This window comes from Bos indicus x Bos taurus, chromosome 3 (genome assembly GCF_003369695.1).
Source record: "Bos indicus x Bos taurus breed Angus x Brahman F1 hybrid chromosome 3, Bos_hybrid_MaternalHap_v2.0, whole genome shotgun sequence".
Lineage (NCBI taxonomy): Eukaryota > Metazoa > Chordata > Mammalia > Artiodactyla > Bovidae > Bos > Bos indicus x Bos taurus.
This window is the reverse complement of record NC_040078.1, coordinates 83881643-83905671: the sequence shown is the minus strand read 5'-3', so window position 1 is coordinate 83905671 and position 24029 is coordinate 83881643. Positions and strand designations below refer to the sequence as shown.

General features: G+C 37.0%; 1 protein-coding gene across 4 annotated transcripts in view; it reads left to right on the top strand.

Annotated features, from left to right (window-relative positions):
• Positions 1-24029, top strand: part of PATJ (PATJ, crumbs cell polarity complex component) — a 385743-nt gene that overhangs the window by 158279 nt on the left and 203435 nt on the right. For all 4 annotated transcript variants that reach the window (XM_027537066.1, XM_027537067.1, XM_027537065.1 and 1 more), the window contains exon 27: positions 2355-2454. In XM_027537066.1, the coding sequence (XP_027392867.1) occupies positions 2355-2454 (100 nt within the window). The remainder of the gene's footprint in view (positions 1-2354; positions 2455-24029) is intronic.

Genomic DNA, 24029 nt, shown 5'->3' with positions numbered 1-24029 from the left:
TTAGCTTAATATTAGAAACAACAACAACAAAAAATAGAATTGAAAATTTAAAAATGGAAAAACAGTTAAAAAGACAAAGTTCTGTTGCCACTGGGAATTTACTGTCGGAACCAGGAAATCATGTGTATGGGATTGTATGTCTCAGGCTTCACAGTTCATTGGTTCTGGAAGATGAGTATACTTGAACATATCAGTGGGGCTTTCAAGACTGACTAATAAAATTAAAGAAAAGAAACTTGACCTTTGAAATTATGCAGAATGTAACTGTGCCAGATGTTTATTAAAATTGCTAACATGGGAACCAAAAAGGTGGTTATCCTGGTTCAGAGAGAATTGGAAAGAGTATTTATATTTGCTGAAAAAAATGTTTAAATAAGATTCAGATTTAGACACTAAACTTGTTAATGTCTTAGAAGGCAACGCAACTTTAATACTTTGTTAAAATAACTTACATTTCCAGAAGAAATCTCAATGCTCTTTTTACAAAATTTATTTATTTATTTATTTGGCCGCACTGGGTCTTTGTTGCAATTCATGAGCTCTTGGTTGCCGCACATAGGATTTTCCTAGTTGTGGCGAAAGGGGATTACTCTCTAGTGGCAGTGCATGGGCTTCTCCTTGTGGTGGCTCCTCCTGTTGTGGCGCGTGAGCTCGGGGGAAGGGCTTCAGTGGTTGCTGTGTGCACTCAGCAGTTGTGGTGCGCAGGCTTAGTTTTCCCACGGCATGTAGGATCTTAGTTCTTGGACCACGGATCGAACCCATGTTCCTTGCATTGCAAGGTGGATTCTTAACCTTGGACCATCAGGGAAGTCCTTAATATGCAATGCTCTTGAACAAGAACGGTTTGTGTTATTGTCATTTTTCTCAATGCTAATATGTCAGAGAACTGAAACAACATGAATGACAACCAGTTATTTACTCATTCAGCAAACAGTTAAGGACACTGTTCTCAGAGCTGAGCATGTCCTATGGTCTGTGTTTTTCTCTACCCTCACAGAAGTTCTGTTCACCTGGCCCTCCCTGTGCATACCTTGCTCCAGCCTTTGCTGCCACAGTGAGAGCCTGGACCTACCTACACTCTTCTCCCATATGTGGTAGAAAGCTGCCTGGACATCTGGCAACCCACATTCATACCATAGGGAGCCCAGAATATGCTTATCCTACATTCTTTGTGAGCGTGTTGGTAGAAGTTAAAGAAATAGGTCATGTAAACAATTGTCCCTTAAATATACTTTTTAAAGTGCTATTAAAGAGAATTCATATATATCTTTTACTACTATTTTAAAAGCTAGCTCTCCTTGTTCTTAGCTTTGTCTTTCACTTAGAATGACCCTTGATTAGATGTTATCCTGAATAAATTTGAGTGTGTGTTTTTCCTTATGGATGCCAAATAGTGTTTTCTATTTTGGAGGAATTTATTACATGTCTGCTTTCTGTAATGGACCAGTCATTGTCCATTTACTGAAGTGTATCCTGCCATTAGTGGCTTTGTACTGTAAAGCATAATTGATTGTGCTTTATTGAAATCCTGTAGCAAAACAAATCTTAATTCAGTTATTTTGGCATCTGTGGGGAGCTTGGGTATATCGGCTCCTATTCTTTCCAGCAGCTTGGATCTCTCCGTAGTTTGGCATGTTTTATTTTTCCCAGCATTTAAGAAAAGGTCTGCGTTGTATAAAGGTAATATGATCATAAAGTCTACTTTAATTAAGTCTCTTTAAACCAAATATTGATGTACTGTATCATTTGGTTTGTAAATGTAAAGAATACGTATACAGAAGTACAAAAGGTATTCATCATAAAGCTTTTTCTCTCTCTCTTTTTAAAACATTGAAATATATGTTAACTATTTACAAATTATAGATGAATACCTCTTCAGTTAGAAAATCTTGGTATTTCAAGTGCTTTATAAATAATGAAATCTGTACCTTTTATAATTGAATAAAAAGTTGAAATAATTGTAAGATTAACACATTGGGTCATTTTTATATCTAAGTCATTATTTATATGTCTTTCATTTGAGTTATTTGGTCAGAAACAAAGAAAACTAACTTTCAACAGTGTAAAGAAGATACATATAATTGGTTTTCTCACTGGAGAAAGGAAGGCATGCTTCTGTGAAGGTCAACAGTTTTAAAAGTTGTGCTTTTGAATTCCTGTTTTCTGTATTGGTGTGTTTACATCACAGAGTCACTTTACATAATAACATAGAGAATAAAAAATTATAATCCTAGTGATATGATGAAGGTTGGATACAGTCAAAATATTTACAGATTATCTTTTAATCCTGTTTGTCATTGAGGAAGAGCTTGAACAAAGGCAATTAACACTTCTCTCAAATTTTGCATCTTCAGAGGCGAGGAGCTGCTCCACCGCCAATGAAACTGCCTCCTCCTTATAGATCTCCATCTGATGACAGTGATGAATCTGAAGAAGAATGTGCATTTACCAACAGTGAGTGCCTTTTCATTGTTTGGGATAGATGCATAACATTAAATTATACTTTAATGATTGTTGTAAATTATCAAATACAGTGGTGTGGGTTCTTAGAAAATGTGTATGAACATATCTTGCTGAAAAAGAAAATTCAGATCTCCTAACTTCCGTGACTTAATATTTTCCTAAGCTTTTGCCTCTGACATTAATATAACAGAGTGAATATCAAAGGCAACTGGGTGGTAAACTTTTATCTACAGTCCATGCTAGTCTTACTATTTGGTTGTGAATATAGAAATGCTAAGAAGTCCTTGAAATTGGAGTTTGACCAATAGTAATCAGAGTTGAATGTAGATATTAGACCTTGATTACTTGCTGTGCCCAGATGAATGGTGATATTGACAATGCAAAATTATAGAAGGCCCACCAAGTCATAATTGTCTCCTTTAGATGTCATTTCATGATGTCCTTTTGCATTAGTTGCATGAAATATGCATTCACATGTATTTAAAGGAGGCTTTATTTAAAAGCATTTACATTCCTTTTATGCATGTAAACTATATGTAGTTAGATCTCATTGCTGTTGTGTACAGAATTTGTTTTGGAGTGATGAAATGCTCTAAAATTAGATTGTGATGATGGTTGCACCATTTGTGACTATACTAAAACCTACAGGATTATTCATTTACACGGTTGGCTTTAATGGTTTTTGAAATTTGTATACTTTAAAATAATATTTTTCCTTATATAGAAAAGGAGTTTGATACAGAAATTGAAAGAGTGAAAATTTGGTCTCCAGTACTTCATAGTATGTGACCTTAAGTATTCCTTCTTCTATGAAAATAATGGTACCTATTTTATAGGGGTTGTGATGAGGATTAAAATACTGTGATAAGGCTGTTAGCCTTTTATATTGTGAATCTTCAAAAAGTATTATAAGGTTGACTATAACTTTATAATTTTCTAAATATATAAATAAAATATAAAAATAAATATAAATAATTAGGTTGACTTTATAAAAACTTGCTTTGTACTTTGTGATTTTATAGAACACTTTCTTGTGCATTTTCATTTATTTGACAATCTTTGTTGAAAACCAACTGTTTTTTACTAACGGTGCTAAGTGAGTCTGCTGTGAGATAAATGCAACTTTGCTGCTTCTTTTCTCAGTGGGGTAATCCACTTTGAATGGAGGATACAAAGGCATGGAAACAAAATTTAACAAAAGTAGTGCAGCGCCTTGGTTCTCAACCTCTTTGAAAGCACAGCACATAATGGATACAATTGATGTATGTGTGCACTTGTATAATGTAACCCTTTGTTTTGATAATAGATATTACGGAAGCTGCAGCAGAGTGGAGGTAGCTTGTTGATTATTCATAATTTCTGGGTTACTAGAAGGCCCATATTTGCTTGGTTGTTAGGAAACCTGGTTTAAGCATATGACTAAGATTACATTCTAACCCTATTCACTTAGTTGTGAATTCATGAACAAGTTTCTTAACCTTTTCATGGCTTTTCACTTTCTCATGTATATGGAGAAGAGGGGATATCTTATAATAACCTGTCTCGTAGTATTGCTGTGAGCATTAGAGGAGAAAACATTTAAAGAACTTAGTATAAGGATTGTGATACCTAGTAAATACTCCACTTTACCATGTGCCAGGTCTTCATAAGTATTATTAACTCAGTCAACATAATAATTTTGTGAGGTCTCTAAATACACAAATAAAGAAATAGGCTCAGAGAAATTAAGAACTATGTCAAAAATTACACAGCTAATAAATAGTGGAAATGGAATTTAAACCCAGGCACTCTGACTCCAGAGCTGGTACAGTCTATCATCTATTCTTCCCATTAATTAAAATGTTAATATCCCAGAAATAGGAACAGCATGATGGGGGGTGGCCCAGTGGAAAAGAATCTGCCTGCCAATGCAGGAGACAGGAGATGCAGGTTTGATCCCTGGGTTGGGATTGTTGGTGACTGAGCACACATTCAGTGTAAATCACTGCCCCTCCTGAACCCCACTAACACTGTGAGTGTGTGCTGTGAACATGCATGTACACGTGGTCTTGGAACAGCTCTGTCTGTCTAGTGGCGTCAAAGTGGTGTTCACTATGTGTGCGTGTGTGTTCAGTCGCTCAGTCGTGTCCAACTCTTTGTGACCCCATGGACTGTAGCCTGCCAGGCTCTTCTATCCATGGAGTTTTCAAGGCAAGAATACTGGAGTAGGTTGCCATTTCCTACTCCAGACACTGAATGCAGATATAGACTCCTAATAACAAAGTCATCTTTTAACTATGACATTTCGCAGATTCTCCAGCAAATTTGAATTTCACAAGTTTCTCCAGCTGTGAATATGACTTTCCATTCATTTTGCTCCCCAGTTTTTCCCTTCTCAATGTACATTTCCTTCCCATTGAATTTACTTTTAATCTTCTGTAGAAGGGTTTGAACTGTATGGAGTCATGACATAGTTCACATTTGAAATGTATGTGAACTTAAAGCCTCTAGCTTTCCTGAATTTCTTCTTGATATGGATCCTGTGAGTTTTTATTTGTTCCTTAACTCTTATTAAATTACTGCTTTGCTCATCTGTCCAAAAATTAACAGTAAATTAGTTCACTGTTTTATCAGATTCTTATTGTCCCCACACTAAGCATTTCTTTTTACAATGGTGAAAATGTAGTTTAATCTAACTTAAGTCAGCTTTGGTAAGTTACTCATTTATAACACAGCAGGGAACAAGATTTCTACTCTTACTGGCTTATATTCTAGACAGGCAAAAAGCTTATAAACAATAAAATAGTTTAAATATTATAAGTACTATCAGATCAAATCAGATCAGATCAGTCGCTCAGTCATGTCAGACTCTTTGCGACCCCATGATTCGCAGCACGCCAGGCCTCCCTGTCCATCACCAACTCCCGGAGTTCACTCAGACTCACGTCCATCGAGTCAGTGATGCCATCCAGCCATCTCATCCTCTGTCGTCCCCTTCTCCTCTTGCCCCCAATCCCTCCCAGCATCAGAGTCTTTTCCAATGAGTCAACTCTTCACATGAGGTGGCCAAAGTACTGACGTTTCAGCTTTAGCATCATTCCTTCCAAAGAAATCCCAGGGCTGATCTCCTTCAGAATGGACTGGTTGGATCTCCTCGCAGTCCAAGGGACTCTCAAGAGTCTTCTCCAACAGCACAGTTCAAAAGCCTCAATTCTTCGGCACTCAGCCTTCTTCACAGTCCAACTCTCACATCCATACATGACCACAGGAAAAACCATAGCCTTGACTAGATGAACCTTTGTTGGCAAAGTAATGTCTCTGCTTTTGAATATGCTATCTAGGTTGATCATAACTTTCCTTCCAAGGAGTAAGCGTCTTTTAATTTCATGGCTGCAGTCACCATCTGCAGTGATTTTGGAGCCCAGAAAAATAAAGTCTGACACTGTTTCCACTGTTTCCCCATCTATTTGCCATGAAGTGATGGGACTGGATGCCATGATCTTCGTTTTCTGAATGTTGAGCTTTAAGCCAACTTTTTCACTCTCCACTTTCACTTTCATTAAGAGGCTTTTGAGTTCCTCTTCACTTTTTGCCATAAGGGTGGTGTCATCTGCACATCTGAGGTTATTGATATTTCTCCCGGCAATCTTGATTCCAGCTTGTACTATAAACACCAAATAAACAAGGTAGTTTGAAAATAAATCCCTTGGAGGAAGCAAAATTAAGTGAAATGGAATGTCCAAGCAAGGTAAGACCTAAATGGCAAAAAGGACCAAAGAGCTGGCTTTTTAGTCATCATATTGATCAGTTTTTTTTTTTTTTCCAAAACTGTGATTCTCAATAACACATTTAACAACCAAATATAGACGTGCATGTACACACATGCAAACACACTAATATGCATATATAATTAAAACAAGGGTTTCATGAAATATTGGTTACCTTTGTAACATATGAAGAACTTTTTTCTGTACTACTTTTTTTTGGCCCTGCTGCATGGTTTGCACAACCTTAGTTCCCTGACCAGGGATTGAAACTGGCCCACAGCAGTGGAAGGGCTGAATTTTAACCACTGGACCACCAGGGAATTTCCTGTATATGGTTCTATTTCGGTTTTTAAAATGCATTTGCATCTCAGTTTATTTCTTGATTGACTAATGGGTCACAACCTGGAGAATGAAAAGCATACATCTGGATCTGTGGTTTTCAAACTTTGGCTTGCATCAGAAGCACCTGTTGGAAGTTGTTCAAACACTAATTCCCTACCCCCAGTTTCTAATTCTTCACACCTGGGAGCACCCAATAATTTACATTTCTAGGTAATGTTAATACTTCTGACTCAGGGCCCGCATTCTGAAAACTGCTGATCTGGACGGTATTAAACTCACGGGAACTGGTGAGGTAGTGTAACGTGTATAGACAGCAGCAAGAAGGGCCTCCAGCACTTGCCCAGCGTAAGAGCATCCAAGCATAAGAGTACTCTCAGATTATAAAATTAGTTTAAGAGAATGTGTTTCAAGAAGGGTTATGTCACGGAACCTCCGTGGTCAACTGTGGAAGGATTCTGAGAGGCTGAGGAGGTTGGAGACAGAGTAATAACCCTTGAATTTAGCAACATAGTATTGTTGGGGATGTTTAGTAAAATAAAGCAATTATTGTTGAGGTTGTTGTGAGAATTCAGTGTTTCAACCAATACAGGCATACCTCCTTTTATTGTGTTTTGCTGGATAATTTTGAAGCTTTGTGGCAACCTGCATCATCAGATGATGTTTAGCATTTTTTAAAGCAATTATGTGTTTTTAAATTATGGTATGTGCATTGTTTTTTAGACATAATGTTATCATATACTTAGTAGATTATAGTATAAACATAGCTTTTATCACTTCATGGCAAATAGAAGGGGAAAATGTAGAAGTAGTGGCAGATCAGGGCATCCAGTCCCATCACTTCATGGCAGATGGATAGGGAAACAATGGAAATAGTGACAGACTTTCTTTTCTTGGGCTCCAAAATCACGGCAGATTATGACTGCAGTCATGAAATTAAAAGATGCTTGCTCCTTGGAAGGAAAGTTATGACCAACCTAGATAGCATATAAAAAGCAGAGACATCACTTTGCCAACAAAGGTCTGTGTAGTCAAAGATACGGTTTTCCTGTAGTCTTGTACGGATGTGAGAGTTGGACCATAAAGAAGGCTGAGTATCACAGAATTGGTGCTTTCAAATTGTGTGCTGGAGAAGACTCTTGAGAGTCCCTTGGACAGCATGGAGATCAAACCAGTCAGTTGCAAAGAAAATTAACCCTGAATATTCATTGAAGGGATTGATGTTGAAACTTAAGCTCCAATACTTTGGCCACCTGATGTGAAGAGCTGACTCATTGGAAGACCCTGGTGCTGGGAAAGATTGAAGGCAAAAGGAGAAGGGGGTGGCAGAGGATGAAAGTATTAGATAGTATTACTGAGTCAATGGACATGAATTTGAACAAACTCTGGGAGAGAGTGGAGGATAGAGGAGTCTGGCGTGTTATAGTCCACGAGGTCGCAGAGTCCGATATGACTTCATGACTGAACAACAACAAAGCTTTTATATGCACTGCAAAACAAAAATGACTCAAACCGTGACTCACTTTTTTGCAGTAGTCTGGACCTGAACCCACACCTCCCAAGTATACCTATATAGAGAGTGTGTTACATAACAGGCATTTATATTATAGATCACTCATCTTCTTTAATACATAGTTGAACATATGACATTCTGGTGTCTAATTGCCATAAGATATCGTATAATCATCTTAGCAATAAGAACTTTTTGAATTTTAATTAAGAGTTTTGAAACAGTTCAAAATTAAGAAGTAGGGCTTCCCTTGTGGCTCAGTGGTTAAGAATCCCCATGCCAATTCAGGAAATACAAGTTCAGTTTCTGATCCAGGAAGATCACACATGCCCTGGAGCAATTAAGCCTGTGCACTGCAACCACTGAGCTCGTGTGCTGCAACTGCTAAAGCCCACAAGCCCTAGAGCCTGTGCTCCGTAACAAGAGAAGCCACCACAGTGAGAAGACTGCACGCCGCAACCAGAGAGTAGCCCCCATTCTCCACAACTAGAGGAAAGCCTGCACAGCGACAAAGGCCTAACACAGCCAAAAACAACAGATAAATAAAATTATTTTTTTAAATCAAGAGGCAATATCCACATAAATGCTTACCTATTGACAAAACTACCATTATCAAACCTGCATGACTTGTCAAAGGGAGTTATCAGTGGTGCAGAACTTTTTACTTTATGGTATAGTGTTTAATACCGAAATTTAAAGTTATTTAGATTGCCTTGTTAGAGGTTTAATATCATCGAGGGCATGAAATGATAACTCAGTTCACTGTCATGTGATGACTTTCCAGTCTTTATTTCTGGCCTTAACCTTGCTCTGATATCCTGACCCAGATTTTCAGTTGGCTACTGGAAAGATGTCATAACTTTATTGTCTTTCTTTCTGAAAAGTGAAAGTCTCTCAGTCGTGTCCGACTCTTTGCGACCCCATGGACTATACAGTCCGTGAAATTCTCCAGGCCAGAATACTGGAGTAGGTAGATGTTCCATTCTTCAGGGGATCTTTCCAACCCAGGGATTGAACCCAGGTCTCCTGAATTGCAGGCAGATTCATTACCAGCTGAGCCACCAGGAAGGCCCTTCTTTCTGAAAATGAATCAGCAAATATAGATAAATCTTCTTTCTCAGTCTCCTCATACTTGTGGTTTCGTGTTTTTATTGCCACAATTTTAGTGGCTATGTGGTAGTAGCCACAGTTTATTAAGTACCTACTAAGTGCCGTAAATTGTCTTCAACTCGTTAAGTGGATTCTCAGAAGAGCCTTTGAAAGGTGATCTCTTCTGCTGATTTCAGCTGCATGTTACATTCTTTGGAAAATCTTGCCCGACTCCTTATTCTAATACTTATTCCTGTATTTTCTTTTTTTGGCAAATTAATGAAAGAAGGTATGTGACTCACATAGTCCCATGCGGTGCACTGAAAACCCAGATGTGCTCCTAGTGCTTTGGAGGTACCTTTTCTCCTGAACTGTACCATCCATGTGGTTTCAGAGCATTCTGTCCAGAGCAGCTTGATGTCTCTTTCTCAATATGCCACCCATTATTTTATCTAAAAGTTCCGATCCTCAGGGAGAGGTGCCACAGTCTCCACAAAGTCCTGCTTTGTTCACTTTCGATCCCAGAATGTAAATGCTTTTATATCACTTGGGTCATTCTAACCTGGTGGCATTCAGTCTTTCAATTACAGTTTTAAACTGCAGGCAGCAGAAGATTTGGAATGACTTTTTGTAACATAAGAGAGTGAAGCAATGAGAATCTTACAATTGACCTGTCTCTTAATGCATATGAAGTCCTAGGAATTCAGAATGTAATTGACTTGTCTGACACCTTGCTTTTAAGTGATATAACAAAGATTTGAATAGAACCTCCTGCTAAAGACCTTTTAAAGCCCCTTGTTTATCCCTTAATTCCAGAATAGCATACTCTTCTGAGGTGTTTTTCCACATTTTTTCCCCCTCAGTAAGGATTTCGTTTAACTATGACTCTGATACATCATTATAGCATTTTGCTCAGATTCCCTCCCCCCATTACATGTTGTAATGTAATATTGAGTATAAGGAATATATTTGGAATATGAAGTGCAATAAAGTTAGCCTGTGATCCACACCACACAAATAAAAATTAGATTACCAATACCTTGCAATTTGTGTTTTATTTTAGTTCTTATTTTCATGTGAGTTGTTTTTAAGGATTGGATACTAGCTAAGACCCTCTGAAATGTGATTTATTACCAGATCACTCAGAATCAGACTATGTATAAGTTTAGAGGGGATGGCTTTTTAAAAAACAACTTTATTGAGATATAATCCACATTATCATACAATGCATCTACTGAAAATGTCCAATACAGTAGCTTTTAGTTTCATACTAAAATCACTGTTAACTGTTTTAACAGTTATTCACAAATAATAATGCAGTTGTCAATCTCAAAAACTCAACAACTAAAATAATCTTTGATAACAGTACGTCGAGCTATATATATATAGCTTATATATATAAGCTTTATATTACTGTTAAGTTATATAACTTTATATAACTGTAAATATGAAAAAATCTTCTAATCAGTATTATCTACTTAGAAAATATGAGAACTTTCCTAATAGAAATAACAGAAAGACTTTTAAAAATCCACTAATAATATATTTATAAATGCAGATCATTTCAATGTTCCATAACTTTTGAGTTACTTACTGTTTGGCAGTGTGGTAAAAACTATAAACCCACTCACTCTCAAGAAAAATGTGTACGGATTCACAGAAATAGTCATCTGTACACACACACACACTCACACACACTTCTAAATAGGCATCATTTGGTGTTAGTGAAAATCTTGAAACCAATATAAAGTGATTTGAATCTAATTAAGTGTATATGGGGCTTCCCAGGCATTGGTAGTGGTAAAGAATCCTCCTGCCAGTGAAGGAGCCACAGGAAATGCAGTCTGATCCCTGGGTGAGGAAAATCCCTTGGAGAAGGGAGTGGCTACCCACTCCAGTATTCTTGCCTGGAGAATTCCATGGCCAGAGGAACCTGGAGAGCTACAGTCCATGGAGGTCACAAAGAGCTGAACATGACTGAACATGCACACACACACACTAAGTGTATACAGGCTTTTTAAAATACGAAAACTTTATTGGACATTGACTTAGAAATGAAATGCTAAGTGATTTTGGAAAAGAAAACTTGAGAGGATGGAGCCATGCACTTCCCGAGTATCTGAATATATTCTTAACTGATTGCTTTCAAACTCAACCTGGAGCTTTAGAAATGAGTGAGAGAGTTTTTGGCTGTCTGAATAGTTTTTCTCAACCCTGGACTACTGACATTTGGACTTTAATTCTTTATTGTGGAGGACTGACCTTTGCATTATAGGATGTTGAACAGTATCCTTGGTCTCTACTGACTAGATGCCAGTAGCTTCTCCCTCCCACTCCAGTTGTGACAACCAAACCAGTCTTTATACATTGCCAAGTGTCCCTGGTCTCAATGGATAGGCTATTCTACTGTTACTTGTTAGTTGGGTACCAAAGGCACTATGTTGTATGTATGGGATAATCTTGTACAGCAAAGAATTACCCTGCATAGGATACCAGTAGCACTGTTGATTAGAAATATTGTTTAGAACTAGTTATTAAAGCAGTTTAGTATTTGCATTAGAAATGATCTATAATAGACCTAGAGTCTATTCAGAATTTAGAATATAAAATTATTTTTGAAATACTAGAAATAGGATAAATTTACAATGGGTTAGATAATCATTTGGGGAGAAAATATGCAGATATTCACTTCTCACCGAAATTATAAGTGAATTCCAAAAGAATCATGTATGTCTGAAAACTGAAATCATAAAAATATTATAAAAGTCTAAGATTTTAAAAAGATACACTCTTGGTACAGGTTAACATCTTTTGATTTATTATATCAGCACAGTAAAAGATAATGATGAGTTGGCTTACAGAAAAATTAAAAACATAAAATGTATACACATATTTTTGAATACATATATATTCAGCTAAAGGTATGGCAACCCACTCCAGTATTCTTGTCTGGAGAATCCCGTGGACAGAGGAGCCTGGTGGACTGGTGTCCGTGGGGTTGCACAGAGTCAGACGTGACTGAAGCGACTGAGCATGCATGCATACATTGGAGCAGGAAATGGCAACCCACTCCAGTATTCTTGCCTAGAGAATCCTGTGGACAGAGGAGCCTGGTGGGCTGCTGTCCATAGGGTCACACAGAGTTGGACACGACTGAAGCGACCGAGCATGCATGCATGCAAAGGTAAAGGAGAAAAGGAAAGAAATACCCATCTGAATTCAGAGTTCCAGACAATAGCAAGGAGAGATAAGAAAGCCTTCCTAACTGATCAGTGCAAAGAAATAGAGGAAAACAATAGAATGGGAAAGACTAGAGATCTCTTCAGAAAAATCAGAGATACCAAGGGAACATTTCATGCAAAGATGGGCGCAATAAAGGACAGAAATGCTATGCACTTAACAGAAGCAGAAGATATTAAGAAGAGGTGGCAAAAATATACAGACCTATAAAAAAAGATCTTAGACCCAGATAACCACGATGGTGTGATCACTCACCTAGAGCCAGACATCCTGGAATGCGAAGTCAAGTGGGCCTTAGAAAGCATCACTATAACAAAGCTAGTGTAGGTGACTGAATCCAGTTGAGCTGTTTCAAATCCTAAAAGATGATGCTGTGAAATTGCTGCACTCAGTATGCCAGCAAATTTGGAAAACTCAGCAGTGGCCACAGGACTGGAAAAGGTCAAATTTCATTTCAATCCCAAAGAAGGGCAATGCCAAAGGATGTTCAGACTACCACACAATTGGACTCATCTCACATGCTAGCAAAGTAATGCTCAAAATTTTCCAGGCCAGGCTTCAACAGTATGTGAAACATGAACTTTCAGATGTTCAAGCTGGATTTAGAAAAGGCAGAGGAACCAGAGATCAAATTGCCAACATCTGTTGGATCATGGAAAAAGCAAGAGAGTTCCAGAAAAACATCTACTTCTGCTTTATTGACTATGCCCAAACCTTTGATTGTGTGTATCATAACAAACTGTGGAAAATTCTTCAAGAGATGGAAATAACAGACCATGTTGCCTGCCTCCTGAGAAATCTGTATGCAGGCCAAGAAGCAACAGTTAGAACCGGACATGGAATAACAGACTGGTTCCAAATTTGGAAAGGAGTATGTCAAGGCTGTATATTGTCACCCTGCTTATTTAACTTATATGCAGAGTACATCATGTAAAATGCCAGGCTGGATTAAAGCACAAGCTGGAATTAAGATTACCAGGAGAAATATCAAGAACCTCAGATATGCAGATGATACCACCCTTATGGCAGAAAGCAAAGAACTAAAGAGCCTCTTGATAAAAGTGAAAGAGGAGAGTGAAAAAGCTGGTTTAAAATTCAATATTCAAAAAATGAAGATCATGGCATCTGGTCCTATCACTTCATGGCAAATAGATGGGGAAACAATGGAAACAGTACTGACTTTATTTTGGGGGGCTCCAAAATCACTGCAGATGGTGACTGCAGCCATGAAATTAAAAGACGCTTGCTCCTTGGAAGAAACACTATGACCAACCTAGATGGCATATTAAAAAGCAGAGATATTACTTTGCCAACAAAGGTCCATCTAGTCAAGGCTATGGTTTTTCCAGTAGTCATGTATGGATGTGAGAGTTGGAGCATAAAGAAAGCTGAGCACCAAAGAATTGATGCTTTTGAACTGTGGTATTGGAGAAGACTCTTGAGAGTCCCTTGGACTGCAAGGAGATCAAACCGGTCAATCCTCAAGGAAATCAGTTCTGAATATTCATTGGAAGGCCTGATGCTGAAACTGAAACTCCAATACTTTGTCCACCTGATGTGAAGAACTGACTCATTGGAAAAGATCCTGATGCTGGGAAAATTGAAGACTGGAGGAGATGGGGATGACAGAGGATGAGATGGCTGGATGTCATCACCGACTTGATGGACATGAGTTTGAGCAAGCTCTGGGAGTTTTTGATGGACAGGGTAGCCTGGTGTGCTGCAGTCCATGGGGTTGCAGAGTCAGACATGATTGAGCAAATGAACTGAGGAACTGACATATTCAGAGGAAAAAGACATGTACAACAATGGAAAAATATGCATATATCAGAGATCATGTAATAGATTTGAACAACAAATACAAAAATTCTGTTCAGCATCATTAAAAGTGAGAGATATGTAAATTAATAAAAATCAGATTTTTTTGACCATCAGATTACTTTATATTTTAAAAATTAGTGTTGCTCATTGTTGGAGAGATTGTGGAAAAAGAGAGTTCTGTATACTGTTGATGGGGTTCTGAATTCATGTACCTCTTTCTAGAGACATTTGGCAGCACACGTAAATTATTTAAATGTGCATATTGTTTGACTATCTAAATTTCCAGTGATATATCCTAAGGAATTTGTTGCCCTTATACATGTATGTGTAAATGTATGTGTGTGTGTGTGTATACATACAAAGAGGTTTACTGCTGTATTTTTCACTAGTAGCAATTAGATCAATGTATAGTTTATGAAATTAATACACCTTATATTCTTTAGTCAGTTAATCTCTAAGCATTTCTAGTCATTTGACCTGGAACAAGTTGCATATCTTTCCCTTAGTTTTCTTATCGTATTATAGGGATGATAATAGTACTCCTTTCACTGGAAGCTTGTGAGAGACTAGAAGAAATGATGTATGTCATGTGTTCATATAGGAAGTGACACATAGTGAGCACACTAGAATGTTAGCTGCTACTCTTTATTATTATCAGTAATAATTCAACATTCTCCAGTGTTTGCAAATATTGCCATTACAGAATGAAATTCTGGCATCAGTTCAGTTCAGTCACTCAGTCGTGTCCGACTCTTTGCGACCCCAGGAACTGCAGCACACCAGGCCTCCCTGTCCATCACCAACTCCCGGAGTCCACCCAAACCCATGTCCATTGAGTCGGTGATGCCATCCAACCATCTCATCCTCTGTCGTCCCCTTCTCCTCCTGCCCTCAATCTTTCCCAGCATCAGTATCTTTTCAAATGAGTCAGCTCTTTGCATGAGGTGGCCAAAGGATTGGAGTTTCAGCTTCAACATCAGTCCTTCCAATGAACACCCAGGACTGATCTCCTTTAGGATGGACTGGTTGGATCTCCTTGCAGTCCAAGGGGCTCTCAAGAGTCTTCTCCAACACCACAGTTCAAAAGCATCAATTCTTCGAATTTTTATCCAAAAGTTATTATTATTTAATTTTTAAAAATTTTAGAAGTCAATTTTTTGAAATTTAACTTTATCATGTAGGAACAGTACTTTATTAGCACTGTCTCCTACCCAAAGTTCCTTGATCAACTGAATACTGTGATACTGTTTTACTTCTACTATCAGGGGGGATGACTAGAAGAGAAAGATACTTTGGTTACTTCATTTTTTTGTGGTGTATTTTCCCAATCTTATTCCTTATTTTTCCCTGGACCAGAGGTGGAATTATCACAGAAAGATTTGTTTATGATTTTATAGTTTTTCATCCCCATGGAATTTCAGTGTTGTGGGCTAGATATTTTACTTTCATTTCATCCTTCCCAGTGTAGAAAGAATACACAGGAAATCTTTTTGAGAAAAATTCATGGTCCAAGACGAATGAACGTAACAAAACGGAAAAGAGACTCACAACTATAGAGACATAACTATTGGTTGCAGTGGGAAGAGGGAAGTGGGGAGAGGAAATATAAGGGTAGGCAATTAAGAGGTACAAACTACGAGGTATAAAATAAATATGTTGTTTCAAGGATATATTGCGCAGCACAGGGAATATAGCTAGTATTTCATATTAACTTTGTTTTTTTAATATAAATTTATTTATTTTAATTGGAGGCTAATTGCTTTACAATATTGTAGTGGTTTTGCCATACATCAACATGACTCTGCCATGGGTGACACACCATCCTGAACCCTCTTCCACCTCCCTTCCCGTACCATCCCTCTGGGTCATCCCAGTGCACCAGACCCAAGCATCCTGTATCCTGCATCGAACCTAGACTGGCGATTCGTTTCACAAATGATAACATGCATGTTTCAATGCCATTCTCCCAAATCATCCCACCCTCTCCCTCTCCCACAGAATCCAAAAGACTATTTTATACATCTGTGTCTCTTCTGCTGTCTCGTATACAGGGTTATCATTACCGTCTTTCTAAATTCCATATATATGCGTTAGTATACTGTATTGGTGTTTTTCTTTCTGGCTTACTTCACTCTGTATAATAGTCTCCAGTTTCATCCACCTCATTAGAACTGATTCAAATGTATTCTTTTTAATGGCTGAGTAATACTCCATTGTGTATATGTACCACAACTTTCACAACACAATATACAAGCAACTCCTGCAGCTCAGTTCCAGAAAAATAAACAACCCAATCAAAAAATGGGCCAAAGAACTAAACAGACATTTCTCCAAAGAAGACATACAGATGGCTAACAAATACATGAAAAGATGCTCAACATCACTCATCAGAGAAATGCAAATCAAGACCACAATGAGGTACCATTTCACACCAGTCAGAATGACTGCGATCCAAAAGTCTATAAGCAGTAAATGCTGGAAAGGGTGTGGAGAAAAGGGAACCCTCTTACACTGTTGGTGGGAATGCAAACCAGCACAGCCACTATGGAGAACAGTGTGGAGATTCCTTAAAAAACTGGAAATAGAACTGCCTTATGATCCAGCAATCCCACTGTTGGGCATACACACCGAGGAAACCAGAATTGAAAGAGACACGTGTACCCCAATGTTCATCGCAACACTGTTTATAATAGCCAGGACATGGAAGCAACCTAGATGTCCATCAGCAGACGAATGGATAAGAAAGCTGTGGTACATATACACAATGGAGTATTCCTCATGTTAACTTTAAATGGAGGATATTCTATAAAAATACTGAATTACTGCATTGTACATGTGAAACTACTCTAATGTTGTAAATCAACTATTCTGAAATAAAGTTTTTAAAATTCATGGCCCAAGTAGAATTCAAAAGCTAAAAATATGGCTTTTAAAGATTGCTTTCCTTAATATGCATGCTAGTTTGCTGAACAGTCCTACAAAGTTTATGACATGATTAATCTCTATTTTTGTGCTTTGTAGTAGTTTTTAAATGTTAAAAAAAAATCAGTGAAATCAACATATATTGATTCACAAAGGTTATAATGTTCTTTGTAGCGTTAGTTCTCAATATTCATATAACTGGCAATATATTGATGTACTTAACCTTTAAAAACTTTAATAATTTTAATGTAAAAATCAGCTTTTATTCTTAACTCTAATTACTAGTAGTATTTTACTCTTGTAAGCATTTATACTTCAGTAAGCTGATGAAATTTCAGTGTATCAAGGACAGAAAGAAAAATTTCATTCCATGTTGTATCAAGGTTGCTAACTTAGATAATAACATGAATAGAAATGTCAGCTTTGTTTGAATCACTGCCACTAATACATGGTTTAGTTGTTTATTGTTAGTCCATGTTGCTTGAGTGTCATTGAATCTTGCCCTGGTTCAGAGGTGCCTGAATGATATCCAGGTGGTCTTTGGCCTCCTAGAAGCAAAGCCAAATCGCAGGTTTCAGTCAGATTCTAAGGTCCAAGCTGAACTTTATAGAATCTCAAGTATTTTTTTCATTGAAAAAAGTTCAGAAGCATGAAGGGCAAACTGTTTTGAGAGGGGAGTTTTGAGAAGAAGCTTCTACTATTCACTTTGTTTGATCCACTTGAACTTTGGATAACTAGATATGTTTATTTGGAAGAAAAGCATTTCATCTTTACAGCTCAATAATAAGCAAACAAGCAACCCAATTTTAAAAAATAGGCAAAACTTAAATGACATTTCACCAAAGAAGATATAAAAATGGCTAATAAGCACTCAAAAAGGTGCTCAACGTCATTAATTTATTGGGGAAATGCAGATTAAACCACTGCACATCCACTAGAATGATTTTAGCTAAAAAAATAAACATACATCTAGAACCCTCGTACACTTCTGGTGGAAATGTAAATTAATATGGCCACTTTGGAAAATGGTTTGTTACTTTCTTAAAACGTTTACCATAGAACCCAGCAATTCTACTTCTAGGCATATACCTTTAAAAGAAGTGAAAACATATGTCCACACAAAGACTCCTGCATGAAAGTTCATAGCAGCATTATTCATAGTAGCCAAAAGCTGCAAGTGGCCAAATGTCTGTCAACTGGTGAATGGATAAACAAAATGTTATGTATCCATATAGTAGAATAATACTCTTCAGTAATAAAAAGGGGCAAAATACTGATTACATGCTCATTATCCCAAGTAAAGGAAGCCTGATGCAGAAGACTATATACTATAGTACATATGTTTATATAAAGTATATACATTTATTTGTAGTACATACATTTAAATAAAGTAAAGTGTTTGTGAGAAACAAATTTTTAGAGATAGAAAGGAAGTTAGTGGTTGCCTAAATTTGAGTAGGAATTGAAGGAATTTTTTGGTTGAAATGTTCTTAACCTGGATTGTGGTGATGGTTGCCCAGCTCTTTAAGTTTACTGTAAATCACTGAATTGTGTGTGTGAGTGAATTTTATGGTGTAAAAATTATGCTAAATAGAGCTTTTAAAATTATTTTTAAAATTAAAAATTGTTTAAACAAGTTAAACATCATCTTATACTACAGAACTACACCTGTAGAGGATAGTTAAAACTTATTATTAAAACATCTCTGTTAAAGGAGGAAAGCAATCAAATAGCAAATTACTTTAAAGAAGGGAATTAAAAAAATAAAGAAGGGAATTAAAGTATCTGAATCAGTGGGTTCCTCGGCGGTGATGGGATTTAAGAAGCATCAAGTTCAACTGGTCTGACTAATTTTAGTCTAAGACTCAGACCAATTGATTTACCCCAAGTCACAGAATTAGTTATTGTTGAGATCAGTACTGGAATCTAGGTCTCGTTTCAGGACCACATTTAGCCTTTCCCTTCAGCGACTTCCTGTGTTTACCATGCTAATTTTTAACATGAAGGGAGATCCCCTGGAGAAAGGAATGGCTACCCACTCCAATATTTGTGCCTTGGAGAATTTCATGGATAGAGGAGCCTGGCGAGCTACAGTTCATGGGGTTGCAAAGTTAGACATGACTGAGCGACTAGTACACACACACACACACACACACACACACACACACTCACACTCATGATTAATGAAGATTTGTTGAGCAACTAGTCATTATTTTGTTTTAAAAATTTTTTTTTTTTTTTTTTTGTGGACTCTGCAGTTGATCTCTACCTTGCCAATAGATGTCACTACAATCAACAGCAATTATTACCAAGGACTTAAAGAATCTTAAGAATATTCACCTTATATAAGCAAACAGCATTCATTAATGGCTTCTAGTGGTAACTCCATGTTCATTTTACTAAATATATGAATTTTTTTCTCCAGTTTTGTTTTTTGTTTCTAACACTGCAAAGTAGGAGGGAAAATACTAAGATAGAAAAACTAAAATTTTAAATTTCAGTTTTCTATGAATTCTTTTTCTCATTTCCTAATTATCCTTTTCTGGAGCCTTTTCTTCATCATTAAGTAAATTCTTAAGTAGAATTCTTATTCTAGCCCTGTAACTGGAGACTGGTAAACTTTGCTTTCTATATTAGTCAATTTTTATTCTAAGAACTTCCAAAGCTTGAGTCCTTGAACTAATTTGGATACATTTATTGGAACTATAAGCAAAGAAATGTATGAAGATCTCTTGAGAAGCATTTAAACTATGTTCAGGTGTTCTTGACTTTATGTTATTCATCCATTTGATCAGTGATCACAGAGATGACTTCTTATTCTACACTTTATAAAGAATAGTCAGCAGATACTCTAGTGATGGCTAGGTAATTCTGAAGCAATTGCAGTTGGTTATATGATTATATTAATAAGGTCTACTGGGGTTGGGGTGGGATAGGCAATGCAATGTAGCATTTTAAATGAAATTGGAGAAAACTCAACTATTTCTCTAGTGATTACTCTGATGCTTCTAGGGTTTGTTTTTTTTTTTTTTTCCTGTAATTTCCCCCCACCCCCCGCCTCAAGAAGCTAACTTGAAGACTTGACTGCTTAAATAGAATCTTTACTGCGTGTTTAGATTGTTACTGAGACACAAATGAATCTCACTAGGGGGTATGGGTGTTCAATGTGGTTCACCAGTTTCTTTGTTATAAAAATGATTCAGTGCTGTGAGCAGTAGGAGACAGCAAGTTGATGAGTATTCCCTTCACTTCGGACAGGCTAAAATTGACTGCTGTTTCTTTTAATCTGCACTAGAAAGATGCACCTAATGTGATGAACTATTTCTCAGCAGGAAAACTGGGTCATTAAAATGATATTCATTGAAGCTGGCCACAAAATAAATGGTTGTGTTTATATTGCCTCCTGTTCTGGAATAGAGCTATCATCCTGATGCGAGCAGGGTAACTGAGTGCCACAGCCGGCAGCGTGAAGCATCCGAGGGTCAGATGTTGGAAACCCGGGATTTTGCTTCTCCCGGCAGACTTTCCCAGGCAGCTCACCTACTTGACAGATGTGACTGTTAGCTGGAGGGGTAGCTGGAAATTAGCCTAATTGATTGCTTCTCTTGATAGAAATAGATTGACAACTTGTCTTGAAGGAGAATAAAATCTGAGGGCGGGTGTGGGGGGGAATAGGCCCAAGGTCGACAGAAGAGGACAGAGTCTGTGGTGAGGATTTGAGCTGCTTCCAGCATTGAATGTTTATCAGGAATGCAGATACCCTGAAGGGAGCACTGGTACAGCAATGGTCCAAGGGGGTTTCCCAGGTAAGAGATCTGTACCTCTGTGATCTGGGGTTCTTTTAGAATGCAATGTTAAGCTGTTTTAGTGATGGTGCAGAATGTGGTTTGAAAGGTTTTGAACAATAGTAAGCTAAGGCATTTATCTTAAGTCAGAGAGTGAGGGGACATGTGCGTGTGCAAGGCAATTGTATATTAGAAACAAAGCGTTAAAAATTTCCTTTCATGTGTGCTGTAGCTGGAATCGTCCCTGTAATGTTTTCGAAAAGTGGAGCAGTTTATCAGACTGTCAGGAATATACTAGTAGTTTCAGGGCCAAAATTCTTAGCACTGTGTTCATGCGGTATTCTCTTAGAATCATAGCTGGGAAGTAGATCTTGTGGACATTTATTCTTGTTATTTGTGACTTCAACATAACCAAACGGGATGTTTTACATTAGAACAAGGTTGTTCTGATTAATTTTTAAAAAGCTGATCATTCAGCATTTTGTTGTAGATAAAAGCAGAAATCATTAAGGAATCACAGTGCTAAACAAAAGGCTGCTTTGTCTCCACAGTAAGATAGCACCTTAAATAAGTATTACTTGCTAATTGTGATTGAGGTCCCATTCATGTAAACCTACAAATTCAAATTCTTTAGGGGTGGGGGCTCAGCCCTTGGAAGTATTATCAGGAACTTCCTTGCTAGCATGCAGTTCTCAGAGCCATTGCTCGATTGGTAATATAATTTCATGCAGTAAATGCTCTCTTTAGTGTATGCTTTTGTCCTGACTTTTGAAAATTAATTTATTAACATCAGAGCTTCTTTTTTTTTTATCCAAATAAGATATGGAATACTTAGACATAATAGGGATCCTCTTGTCTAAGCATTTATTGCCTAAGGGAGGCAATTGTAAACTCAAAGAGTTAGACATCACTTTATAGCCTTTTTCTTTTCAGCAGTGTACACGCAAATTAGGTTATTTCTACTGCAACAGCAGGATATATGCTGCATTCCTGATTTAAGCTAGCAAACCTTATTCCTGGCTATGCTGTCAGAATAATTGAGCCAGAACTTTTCTTTTGTCTAAAATATAATTTCTAAAGATCTTACTGTTGAAATCCTAAGCTTTCTAGATTCCAGTTTTGTGATTTTGATTTAGAAGAAAGGTTATAGCTCCTAAATGGATATGTCATAGATTCCATATAGTGACAATTGTCCATATTGTGTCTTTCCATTCTATAGTTGGAATTGCTTTCAAGTGTCTAAATGTCATCTTTTTAAATACTATTTCTCAAACTTTTATTGACAAAGTAGCTGTAGGAATGATCCTGAATATCTGTGGACCCTCTCCGCTTTTTCATCAGAGTCCCTAGAGTAGTTTGTTCATTTTGTTTTTAAGGTGTTTCTTTTATTTATATATTTATTATATATTGGATTAAAGTTGATTTACAATGTTATGTTAGTTTCAGTTTTACATGTACATGTATCTGTTCTTTTTCAGTTTTTTTTCCCATTTAGGTTATTGCAGAATATTGAATAGAGTTCCTTATGCTATACAGTAGATCCTCGTTGATTGTCTATTTTATATATAGTAGTATGTATATGTTAATCCCAAATTGAAAAATACATGAGTGCTTTCATTTCTTCAGTGTAACCAGCGACCCCTGATAATTTCCTTAATTACTATCTTATCATCATGAAGTTGCCACTGTCGAGGCTTCATAAACCCTGATAGAACCCTCAGGAATCCCCACAGTTGGTTTTCTAGAAATCAAATGGAGTGTAAGTAGTAAATAGGAATTTCTGTATCTTTTGCATTTTATTCAAAAAATGTATGAAGTTGATTTTTAAAGAATTATTAGCTATAAATGTCTCATAAATAGATATATATTTGTGTTTTATGTGTTACTTTCCAGTGTTCCTGCTCAGGATTACCTGTTTATGATTTCCATAATGAATATATTCAGCATTTATTAAAGGTTCCTCTTTCTGTATATACTTTAACCCCAAAGTACTTTAATACTTTGTGATAGTCTTTATATTACTTTTACTGTTCAGCATTCAGTTAATTTTAAAAACGTCTTTCTATTTCATGTCTCGTTTTGATATGTTTTACAAAAAGTTATACATAGGATGGTAAATAAAAGATGAGGTCTCAGTCTGTAAAGAATTTACTTTTCTTTTGTACTTAGAAAACATGTCATTTTGAATGTGTTTATGCTGCTTTGATATCAGCAGTTTCATGTTGCTTTAAAATATTTGAAGTTTGCATATTTGAATTTAGGTTAAGCACTCACCTTTTTAATTGATCCAATATTGAACAAAGAAAGAGTATGATAATTTGAATTAAAGAGGGAGTATGTCAAAAATTAAGTAGTATTTAAAGTTATTTTCTTGAGAGACTGCCTCTATTTCGTTGAATATAATGGGGATGGAGAGTAAGAAATATTACTCTTAGGTTTTTATTCTCTTTAGATATGTCTCTTCTGCTATGTTTCTTTAAATATCATATTTATCTCTTTTCCTTTACATTTATAATATGTCAAGACTCTTAAGATACGTAGTGTAAAGCAATCATTTTATATATTCTGAACATATCCCAAGTGGATTGGTCTTATCCCCATTTTATAGATAGTAAAACTCTTTTTGTAGAAAGCTTGGGGTAGTTTATGCATGGGTTGTTAGAAGTATGACATAACCTCAGTTACTATGATTATATAATATTAAACATTAAACATTTTAGAGCCCAATTCAGTCCTAAGCCTGTGGGGAGGAGCATACTAATGTGATCTCTGCCCTCAAGAAGTTTATGATCTTCCTAAAAGGAGAAAATGTGGATAGGTGCTGAAGCAGATGGATTGGAAGGCCCCCTGGAAGAGACAAGCTTGAGAAGTTGGTAGGATTGGCAGGAACATGGCAGTTCCAGACTTGGGAGTCCGCTAAAACGTGATGAGATGTCCCAAGCCAGGCGTGTAGGAGAGAGAGGGCAAAGATCCTGTTGTTGTTCAGTCACTCAGTTGTGTCCAACTCTTTGTGACCCCATGGACTGTAGCTCCGCCATGTAGGACCGCCATGCTCCTCTGTCCATGGGATTCTTCAGGCAAGAATACTGCAGTGGGTTGCCATGCCCTCCTCCA